Source organism: Bactrocera dorsalis, chromosome 5 (genome assembly GCF_023373825.1).
Source record: "Bactrocera dorsalis isolate Fly_Bdor chromosome 5, ASM2337382v1, whole genome shotgun sequence".
NCBI classification, from domain to species: domain Eukaryota; kingdom Metazoa; phylum Arthropoda; class Insecta; order Diptera; family Tephritidae; genus Bactrocera; species Bactrocera dorsalis.
The window spans coordinates 62,986,345-62,998,642 of record NC_064307.1 but is presented as its reverse complement, the minus strand read 5'-3'; the positions used below and the strand labels follow the sequence as shown (position 1 = coordinate 62,998,642).

General features: G+C 28.5%; 1 protein-coding gene across 18 annotated transcripts in view; it reads right to left on the bottom strand.

Annotated features, from left to right (window-relative positions):
* The window catches only part of LOC105224032 (rab11 family-interacting protein 3), a 163,410-nt gene that overhangs the window by 74,351 nt on the left and 76,761 nt on the right, over nucleotides 1-12,298 (bottom strand). For 13 of the 18 annotated variants that reach the window (XM_049457193.1, XM_049457204.1, XM_049457192.1 and 10 more), the window contains 2 exons: nucleotides 2,693-2,731; nucleotides 1,696-1,810 (listed from right to left, as the gene is read on the bottom strand). In XM_049457193.1, the coding sequence (XP_049313150.1) occupies nucleotides 1,696-1,810; nucleotides 2,693-2,731 (154 nt within the window). The remainder of the gene's footprint in view (nucleotides 1-1,695; nucleotides 1,811-2,692; nucleotides 2,732-12,298) is intronic. The other 5 variants (XM_049457196.1, XM_049457200.1, XM_049457205.1 and 2 more) reach the window with 1 other exon arrangement.

Below are 12,298 nucleotides of genomic sequence, written 5' to 3'. Positions count from 1 at the left end.
AGGACCACTCCAAGCTCTTTGATGCCAAACAAGGTTTCAGACAAGACGACTCTCTATCGTGAGACTTCTTCAATCTACTCCTGGAGAAAATAATTCGAGCTGAAGATCTGAGTAGCGAAAGTAGACTCTTCTATAATAGTGGGAACTTCTGGCGTCCGCCGATGACATCGATATCATTGGCCACAACAAACGCGCCGTTATTTTTACTTTCTCCATGTTAGACAAAGAAGCGAGGCAAATGGGTCTGGTAGTGGACGAATAAAATACGAAATATCTCCTGTCATCAAACAAGCAGTCGTCGAACACGCGACTTGGCTCCCACATCACTGTTGACAGTCATAACTTCGAAGTCTATCTTTGAACCAGTATTAACACCAACAACAACGTCAAACTCGAAATCCAACGCCTAAAGTTTCTTGCCAAGGGTGCTACTTCGGATTGAGTAAGCAGTTGAGAAGTAAAGTCCTCTTTCGACGAACAAGGACCAAACAAGTAACTCATCATCCTCGGCCTGCTATATGGTGCAAAAGCATGGACGTCACCAACATCTGATGAGTCGGCGTTACGAAAGTTCTGCGGAGGAGTTATAGTCCTTTGCGCTTTTGCTACGACGGATATCGCATTCGATGGAACGTTTAGCTGTACGAGATATACGACGACATTGACATAGTTCAGCGAATTAAGAGACGGCGGCTACTCTGGCTAGCTAGGTCATGTCCGAATGGATAAAAACACTCAAGCTCTGAGAGTATTCGATTCAATACCCGCCGAGGAAAGCAGAGGAAGAGGAAGACCTTCACTCCGTTGGGGAAGATCAGGTGGAGAAGGACCTGGCTACACTTGGAATCTCTAATTGGCGCACAGTGAAAAGGAAGAACGGAATAACGGCTGGCGCGCTGTTGTAAACTCGGCTATAACCGCATAAACGGTGTCAACGCCAATAAAAGAAGAAGATAGATCGTTTGAGTAAGTAAATTTACCAATTATTAGCTCCAGTGTAATAAAGATAATGACTCTGTGATAGTTCTAGGTAGAAAATTTTTAATTATAAAACAATGTTTTGAATTTTCAATTATATGCTCCGGATTAAATTTTTTTGATCTGGTATTTGGGATTAAAAATGTATTTTTACATTTACTTTTAATTTATTTTCAATTTTTTACTTTAAACTTATTTTTAAGTTGAAATTAATTTTATTTTATTTTCAATTCATCAATCGGTATTTGGGATTAAAAAATTATTTCTAAACTATTTTTTTTTTTTGGGGGGTTATAAATTTTTTTCAATCCCTTATTTGGAATTATAATATATTTGTTTTCAAGCCGGTATTTGAGAAATTAAATAAATTTTAAAGAAATATTTAAAATTTTAATTCAATTCTGTTTTGAATTCAATAGTAGCAAGTCTGGTTATTGGCATAAATGTTTAGAAATATGATTAAAAATTTATTTTAAAATTTTAAATAATTTTTTTTTTATTATTTTTTTTTCTATTATTATTTTTTTATTTTTTTTTTTATTTATTATTTATTATTTATTATTTATTATTATTTTTTTAATTTTTTTTATATTTTTTTTTATTATTTTTATTTTTTTTTTTTTTTTTTAAATTTTATTTATATATTTTTTTTTAATTTTTTTTATTAAAACAGTTATTAATTAAATTTTAAACCAAAATATATGTATGTTAACTCACCTTATAGTTCAAATCCTGCACATTATCCAAACTGATGTCGCTATACATGTCTTCTGTGGTATCACAATTGGAGCTACGCCCAGACGAATTGAAACTTGAGGATCTGTAAAGTTGACTAAATAATGAGAAATTGTAAATTTAAATGTGTTTATATGTGTGTTGGCAGTGTAAGTGGTTAAAAGCTAGATGAAGTAAATATATTGTATGCAATGTGAAGTCTAGTGTGCTTGTTTGGGTAATTGTTTAAGTAATTGATAATGGGCATTAGTAAGTATTGCTATGTACATAATTCTTGTTCATACTCGCTACAAAACCTGCGCTTTGCAGCAATTTCTTTAATCTTGAGCTTGAAAATTGGACCAGTATTCAAAAACTACTTCTTTTGTGCCTAACTTTGTATGCGTCTAGTCATGCATTCCTCGCGGCACTTAGTACAGACAACAACCTATCAACAGTTCACAATAAACATTAACACAGTGCTTGCGAAAGCTGAAGTCTATCTGTGTCTTTGCTAAATATTTTCCTAACACAGTTTGAGTTGCAGGAATTTGAAGTGCAATACAGTGGCGTTAAACTGTTGGATGTGAGTAAGCAAAATACTAGCTTTAAAACTGTTGACGCGGGTATAAAATTTTGTGGATTTGTGTTTTTTAATATTTTGTTGATGTCAATTGATTTAAAGATATAAATAAATAAATATAAAGCTTTATATCAAAATATAACTGTATCAGCTATTAAAAAATAAGACATTTTTTGCTGTTTTGTATTTTGTTTGTGTAATTTTAGACCAGAAAATAAATTTGTGTATATTTATTGCATAAAAATCGATATTTTTTAAAGCGGATTTTTTTTAATCGGTTACAAATTGATAATTACTAAAATCTAAGTCTTTTAAAAAAATATTTAAATTCTTAGAGTATGTTTTTTTGTAGGTAATGAAGTAAATAAAGTTCATTCTGGGATTTTTTTTTTTTAATTTTTTTGTCTCTAAACTCACCTGGCTAAAGCATTTGAACCCAGTTGTCGACGACCGGAACTAGAAAAAAAGAAAGTGAAAATGTTAATACATATTTTAAAAAATATAAAATAATGCATTTAAAATTTTTTATACATATTTACTTATAACAATCTTTATATATTATATATTTTCTATATTTATATTTTTATTAATATTTTATTTGATAAATAAGTAGGTAAAGGAGTGCAAGCTAAATTTATTAAAAATCGGAATGCGCCAAACAAATTAATATCAATATATGTACATATGTACATACTCGTACATATCAATTCTCCAAATAACCTTAAAATTTTTAATTATAAATACATTTATCTCCTTCACTCAGGTGTAAACTTTGCTCGAATCGTTGTTGTTGGCATTTTTATACGTCATTAATGTCATTAGCGACACTCTGAAGGGATTAAATTGACCATATTGTATACACGCGTTTATGTGAGCCAAAAATAAGCTTGCGGGCATGATAAAAATAAACTAAAGGTAAGAATGAATGCATTAGGATGGAGCGATTTTTCAAGGTAATTATTCTGTGCAAAAACAAACGGAAGGTATTTCTTGAGGGATATTTTCAGAATGAGTGCATTAGGGTGAAGCAATTTTTTAAAAGCCATATAATAATTTAATCTGTGAAAAAAAACTATCAAAAGAAAGCATAGGGATTTTTACCTAACATGGTAAAATAATGATATAAGAATTAATAAAAAAAAACCAATAAATTTTCTAAGTCTTCAATTTTCGTATATATGAATATGAATAGAAGCAGAAGAAAGCGTATACCTTTTTGATCTTCAAATAAAATAAATGTAGCAAAATTTTATATTCTGATTTTTATGACTCTAATCTATAGAGTAAGTCATTTCTTATCCACCTCTTTATGTAATTTGTGATTTTCCAGCAAAAAAAAAAATTATATGTATTCAGTCATAAAAACTGCACCTTTTGCACATTTATTTATTTTTATTCTTGCTCTAATTAATGAAATAATAATTAAAAAATATAAAAAGATCTAAACGTACACATTTTCCAAATTTATGTGTTTTTTTAATTCTAAAACTCCAATTATTTAATAACCACCTCCTTATATTATTATACAAATTTCACTTATTATATATTTATTTATCTACTCTAATTTATTTTATTTTAATTTTTAACATATTTTTAAGCTTAATTATTATTATTGTTTCCATTTTTTTTTTCAATATTCAAATCGACCCACCCTAATAACAACACGGGTTTCTGCAAAATAAAGAATTCAATACAAATAAAAAAGGTTAAAAAAATAAGTAAAATTTCCAAGGAATCGACAGCAAATTTGACACGTGTCTGTAAAATATTGGATTTTATGGAAAATTTTTGCGAAAAATATTAAGAAACGAAATCACAAAAATTATATCAGAAAATAAAATCAACAAATTTAAGCAAAATTTACATATTTGATGTTATTATCTTACTGCTAATAAAAAAGAAAAAAAATAAAATAAACAAAACGAGCGTTAGTCAGACTTTTCGGCAAAATCTAGGTCAGCATTAATACTTCAGTAAAGGAAAAAAAATTTAAAATTTGCGAAAACCCTTGAGAATTTTAGATTGAAAATACTTGTAAAGAATACACTGGTTTACAGTGGTTTTTGTCCTAGATATAAGATCGATTTTGGATATATTTGTGCCAACAAAACCTGAATATTCGCTCTTGTTTATTTTAAAGTCTTTTTTCATTTTAAAAGAAAATATGTTTTTTCTCAATTAAACGACTTTTAAGAAGTTTTCCATTATAAATCCGGTTTGGGATTGTCACATTCCCATCAACCTTGCTACCATTCTTCCAACAGTTTTAGATCCTAGTGAAACCACGTTCTCGTTTCTCAATATAATTATCTAAAACCTATTGGAACCTTCACCTACCGGAATAGTCCCAACTTTGATAAAAATCTATGTCTTTGATGAATTGCCGTATTTGTGAACCAACAAACAGCTTGAAAGATAGATTATCAGAACAGCCGGTTATAGGTTACTGGAATTGACCGGGATTTTATCCGGCCAAGTGCATTGTTTTCGAAGATCTAACCCCGTTCAGATCGGTAAGTTTTAGTTTTAGCCTTAAAAGATGGCAACTCTACGACAATTTTCTACAAACGCATGTTTCTTCTTAGAACAATATCCTCCCATGTCCAACGCTTTGAAAAATTTCTTTATCAATACTAAATTGATCACGTATAAAATCCCTAAGGTGATGTTTCACTCGCCCACTGATAGATAGCATTGTTTTTGTGGGAATTTTTCGACATCATAGCTTCAGAGCGCATACGAATTACTTTTGAAAAGCAAAGGGAGTTTTTTATTTTGTAAAATTGGATATTTAGTAGACTGTAGAATTAGATATTTTCAAGTTTGATTTTTATTAAACCTTCATACCTTCCGCTAAAAAGGTTGAGAGTGGGAATTACGTGAATTTTGTCCGCAAAAAAGAAGTGCAGAACCCCAATCTTAACTGAAAAAAATAAATTTAATAAATAATAAGCATATAACAGTGGTATACATAAGTTAAATTTAGTTTCTCTTACAACAAAATTTAGCGGAAAATTTATTTATTTATTAAATTTATCATTTGTAGAAATTTTTTTCAAATTTTTATATGTTTTATGGTCAAGTCAGGTTTGGCCTGGCTAGCGGATAAAGTAAATTTTAAGAGCTACAAACAAAAATTCCGATGTTTTTCAATGTCTACAATTAGAATTTGATCATGAAAATAGAAACCCAAAAAAAAAATTTTGTTGACCAGTGTAAAATTTTTGCTTTTTGTTGAACAGTGTAAATTTTTTTTTTGGTTCTATTTTCATGCTCAAATTCTGATTTTAAACAGAAATTTTTAATTTTCAATTTTTCATATTTATATTTACAACAATAGAAAAAATGTGGGCCTACAAACCATAATTTGTCTATACTCAAAATTTTGCATTTTATCGCTCATTGCCTGTAAGATTTATCAGAATAATATCACAACAAAATTTTCAAAAACCAATCCACTAATTACTGTTATATATTCATATGCTTTTAATACTCGAAACCACATATTGTTTGCTTTTATTGTTGCTAATATTTGTTGCGCTCAGCTAATAAGTATAGCTGTTGACCTCATTAACCCACTTAACTGCATATTGCCCATATGATTTTGTGGCAATATGACTGAGAGCATACAACAACAAAGCTAAGTATATTTTTCTATACAAATTTTGAATGCTAAATTATAATAAAAATGTGCAAAATGAAAAAAAGGTTTAAAAAATATTTTTGACAGGAAAAAACAACAGAATTCGAGAGACAAAAAAAAGAAACATTTAGAACAAGCAGAAGCAGCGACAGCGAAAAAGACAAATGATCGCCGCAATAGACGCAGACATAACGGAAAAGTTGTACAGTCCATAATAATAAATGCTAATAAATGTTTAGTGATTAATTTGAATGAGCAGATCAGCAAAAATGTGCGAAATAAAATGTGTTTCTCATTAATTTCGGCTAAAATTCCAGCCAGCAAACAATAAATAGTTTATTACCGGTGAAAAATTTCAAAAATAAAAATTAAAATCTGCAAATACGAACAGCTGTTTTTGGGTGTTTTTCGCAGCTTGCCTAGTACTTGAGTTTTAAGAGTTCAAAGAAATAAAAAATAAAAGCAAAAATAGCCGTTACCTTAATTCTTCCATTTACTATCAGATTGTCTACCTGCAACCAAAATAGAAAACTTTAAATAAAATCAATAGCAAATTGCCATTGAAAGATTTTGGCGCAAAGCCGGCGAAGGTCGCCAATAAAGCTGAGTGGGAGAGACGTTTGTGCGTTGATTGAGTGCATGATTGAAAAGTGATTGAGAAGTGATTGAATTTAGCAATGACGGAAATGAATGACAAGTATTAAATGATGTGTAATTTTTTTAATGAAATTAAAGTCATAAATACAATTTTTAGAAATATTTTAATTGAGAATGCTAAAAAAATATTGGAAAGTATTATTTTTCAGAGACAATAAGATTTTATATGCTCTTAAACGACAAGAAAAAGATAAATGGCCAGAATAATAAAAATAACCAAAATTAGTTTTAAGTAATAATTATGTATTTATAAGCATATAATTTGTGTTTATGTATTAGTTAAGTGCTTACAAAAAAAAATTATGACGTCGACGTTGTATTTAAAAATAAAAAAAAGAAAACACTCAATGATTCAGGTCTTAAAAATTAATACTTTTCTACAAATATATATTTTTTTTTATTATTTTCTTTATAAAAATTTTTATTTTTCAAGTGCAATTAAATGTGAATAAGTTAATAAATAAGATTTTTTATCAAAACTTTTTTTTTTATGAAAATTTTTATTTTTCTGGTGCAATTAACTGTGAATAAATTAATATATACGATTTTTTATCAAAATTTTGTTTATAAAAATTTTTATTTTTCGAGGGCAATTAACTGTGAATAAATTGATTAATAAAATTATTTAAAAAAAAATTAAATTATTTATTAAAAAAAAATTAAAAAAAAAAATTAAAAAATTATTTTTTATTTTTAATTATTTTAAATTGAAAATGATTTTTTGACATATTTTGTTATACATATACCATATACTATTATTTTGATCACCTTTATGGTTTTTCCCCGTAATTTATTTCCAAACTTTTTTAATAATTTATATTTATTATGTAATAAACTTATGCGTAAGCTGCTTTTAATTGCCCAATTTAGGCATTTTTCTGCGTTGTGAAGTAGTTCAAATAGATTAGCAGAGAAGTGTATGTAATTGCAAAGGTAAATAAACTCAAAAAATTATGGGAAAACATTTTATTATTAGAAAATAACGTAGTAAGGTGAAAAAACTACAAAAAAAAAATATTAATTTCGAAACGAAGCTATAATATGTACTCTTCACAGGTAAATTTTTATAGCATATAAAATTTTTATAAATAAAAATATATCTTTATCTGAATTTGGAGGGATCAGTTTGTATGGCAGCTATATGCTACAGTGGTTCAATCATAGCAATAGCTTCGGATATTCTAGCGTTGTCTTTAGTAATAAGCTATGCAAAACTTCGTGAAGATATCTTGCAAAATAAAAAAGTTTTCCTTAAGAAAACTTCATTTTTATCGATAGTTTGTATGGCAGCTATATGTTATAGTAGTCCGATCTGAAAAATATTGATGATTGTATTAAGTATACTATCGTAAAATAATTCGTGCGAAATTTGGAGAAAATATTCTGACAAATAAAAAAGTTTTCTATACAAAAACTGATTTTGATCGGCCAGTTTGTATAGCAGCTATATGATATAGTGGTTCGATCTGAAACATTTATTCGGAGATTGTAGCGCTGTCTTGGATAATAATCTATGTCAAATTTCGTGAAGATATCTTGTCAAATAAAAAAGTTTTCCATACAAGAACTGGATTTTGAGCGGTCAGTTTGTAGGACGAGCCAATTGGACGAAATGCTGTGTAAAGGTGAAGGAATTATCAGTTATTAGACGGTACAAATAACAAGTTAGTGCCGAAAATCCAGATAAATTCTTCTTCATAATATAAAGCATATTTGCTTCTCATTCAAACCTCATACCAAGCAAAATTAAGTGAAGCAATATAGCCTAAAGAAAAGCCTAAAGAATTTTCATTCTTCCACCAAAAATTACCCAACTAGGCTTGCTAATTCCAAAAAAAAAAATGATTTTGAAATTACCAAGCTTATTTCGGTAATTTTTGATGGCAAAAATTATAAAAAGGAGCAAAGTGTCTTCCAAGCATTTCTAATTGTCAAAATATACATTTGCACAGCAAATTGTCTCCAAAAGCATTGCCAAGGCAATTAGCCAAACAAATTTTACAAAATCAAAATGTAAGTGCTGCAAGTACAACTAACAAATTTGCCAACAAAAGTTCATTGACTCACGCGCACCTGTCACCCAGTGGAGAACAACAACAAAACTAATAACAAATTTGATTACAGCATATTTATTTTTATGGGCGACGAGGCAGAAGCAGAGTTGAAGCACTTCAAGCGGCGAGCGAGCGGTGCAAAGGGCAGTAATGTAAAAGAAACAGCAGACGAATTAAATAACAATGCGAAAAAAAAAAAGATACAACGAAGAGTGTTGAGAAAAGTTAACAAAAAGTAGGAAGAAAATGCTTTATGATTATTAAATAAATATTTGTGTTTACATTGAAGTGTAATGAGATCGCACAAAAACGTGTGACATAATGTCAATAATAAAGTTATGTAAACAGAAATCATATTTACTTTTCCTTACATGTTTTGTGTGACTTTCTTTTTTATTAACACAACATTTTTGCAATTTTTTGTTAATTTTTTTGCTTTTCTTTTTATTGCTTATTCAACTTTTTATCAAATACATTATGTATGTATATCGTTTTTTTAGTTTTTGTTGCAAGATGTAGATGAAAGTGAAAAAAAAATCAAACAAAAATAAAATAATAAAAAGAAATATGAAAGTAATTCATTAATAAAAAAATAAACTAAAAATATTCGAATAACAAATGAAACTCTTCACTCAATGACAATGCCAAATATAACACTTTTTAAGTGTTATATGCAAATCGGGTAGTTCGGACTACGTCATTTACACCAATATGGTAATTGGTTATCGGAAAGTTAAAAATCAAAAACAAAAATTAATAATTGGTATTGCATTGATGTTAATACAGCCCTCACAGGTAAATTTCTTATGCATAAAAGGGTATAAAAAGATCTTTACAATGAATTTGATCAGTCAGTTTGTATGGCAGCTATATATTATAGTGGTCCGATCTGGATAATATATTCGGAAAATGTAGGGATATTGTGTATAATAATCCTTGCCAAATTTTGTGAATTTCTCTTGTCAAACAAAAAAGTTTTTCATACACGAACTTCATTTGAATCGGTCAGTTTGTATGGTAGCCATATGCTATAGTAGTTCGATCTGAAAAATATTTGCGGAAAATTTAGCGTTGCTATGGATAATAATCTATGCAAAATTTCGTGAAGCTATCTCGTCAACCAAAAAAGTTTTCCATACAAAGACTTGATTTTGATCGTTTAATTTGTATGGCAGCTATATGCTATAGTGATTCGATCTGTAAAATTTTTTCGTAGATTGTAGCATTGTCTTGTATAATAATTTATTCCAAATTTCATGACAATATCTTGTCAAGCAAAAAAGTTTCCCATACAAGTACTTGATGCTGATCGTTCAATTTGTATGACAGCTATTATGCTACAGTAGTCCGATCTTAACAATTTCTTCAGAAATTAAATTGTTTCTTTGTATAACTAATTATACCAACTTTCGTAAAGATAGCTTGTCAAACAAAAATGTTTTCCATACAAAAACTTGTTTCTGATCGGACAGTTTGTATGGCAGCTATGTACATATATGCTATAGTGAAGCGATATCAACGGTTGCTACATAAAGCAAGTTTTTGGAGAGAAAAAAACATGGACAAATTTCAAAGTGATATCTCAAACACTTTAAAAAAAATTGATTATAGAAAATTCATGATTTTTTTTTTATATGAAAGCTTTGCTTCTTTATAACAATTTTCACAAAAAAAAAAATAAATATCAAATAACTGTGAAAGTGTTATAACTGACTTAGCAAAACACAGTAAAAAAAAGACCGCAAATGTATTTATGTAAATTTTTCAATGAAAACATATTACAAAAATATATGGAAATGATTTTCATATTTTCATCGCACGAAAGCGCTCCGACTTTACAACTTTCAGGTAGTACTCTTTGTATTATTACTACTCAGTATTTTTAAATTTTTTTCATATGTTTACAATTTATTATATTATCTATTTTCCGTTGTAAATCATGTTAACATTAATAACCACACTAAAGTTCCTTGATGCGTAACGCAATTTGTGAATAATTTAAAAGTCAAAGTATAGGCATGTTTTCAATGAAATTTCAGCGTGATTTGTTTTGGGCGCAAAAGCTGTAACAAAGCTTATTTAATGGAGCTTTTTGCAAGCTTCTCAAACGAAGTGCAAAAAAGTGACGCCTAAGGCACAGTGTTGCATTTTCTAAGCAAAAAAGTCAAAAGCTAAATATATGAAAAAATTTACTCTTCAGCAAATATATCGAAATTAGGGCCAAGACGTTTCCGATTCTTCATATTATACATATTAATATACATAATTTGCCAATTTCTTTCAGTAAACTCATTGATATATAATTCTCAACGGGTTTATCAAATGCATAAATGCGTCTGAAATACTTTTCCTAAGAGGAATTTAATAATAATATAGCTCAGTATAGACATGATTCATAATTTCTTTACACTCACAGCTCAAAATAATTTCCTTCTATTCTTCTCTCTTACATACTTCTCTCAAGCCACCCATCGCTGTTAAATGCTATTAGTACGCACAGAATACCACAAAAACGATATTTTCCCACAAAATTTTTCGAAATTTTTTACTTAATTTTTTTTTCCAAAATTCTGGCCTTTTTTGCTAAATAAAATTTTTACGAACTTTGAACATTTTTTTAATTCAGGCCTTTTTTGCCAAAAAAAATTTTTGCGAATTTTGAAATTTTTTACTTAATTTTTTTTTTGCAGTGAATTTTTAAATTTTTTTTTTGAGCGATTCAGCAGTGTTGAAAAGTTTGAGTGCAGTAGTTCTGTTCAGTTATTTTTTTTCTTATGCAGCATGCGATATTTAAGCAACTTATTGCAAAATCTGATTTTCCAAATCCATTTGCTTTATATACTGCTAAAATTACCTTTTCTTCCACATCGAAAATTGATTTATTATACTTATTTTCCGTCATAAATTATTGCACATGAGAACACATGCAAATTTGGTGCAAATACCCTGCCGGAAATTCTACACTTCAAAATATTATATTTTTCGAAATAAAATTTTGAATTTAAAACTTAATTTAATGCGCCGCATACAATTTAGTTTTGACTGGGAAAATATAATAACCGATTATGTACGATAAAAATAGAAATTTATAGAATTTTTATTTTTGAAGAAATTTCTGAGTCAATAGATTTAGCTAAATTTCAAAGAACTACACCGCATTTTCAGTGTGAAGATGTTGCAACTGTTTGCTAAAAAAATTATTCACAGCAACAAAAACAAATAGTATAAAATATTAATTTTTTTTATAGACGTACAATATTAATCTAGTAATCAAAATTATTGAAATTTAAAAATCAATATTGTTACTAAGTGATCAATAATACAGCCCACTAGTCGCTCAGTTTTTGAGATATCGATCTGAAATTTTGTACATATTCTTTACTCTCTAAAAAGCTGCTTCTTTGTTGAAACCGCTAATATCGGATGACTTTATCATATAGCGGCCATACAAACTGAGCGATCGGAATCAAGTTATTGTATGGAAAACTTTTTTGTTTGACGAGATATCTTGACGAAATTCGGCGTAGATAATTACCTAAGATAATAATAAAATTATTCAGATCGGACCACTATAGCATATAGCTGCCATACAAACTGATCGCTCAAAATTAAGTTCTTATATGGAAAATTTTTTTATTTGATTATATATCTTCACGAAATTTTGCTCAG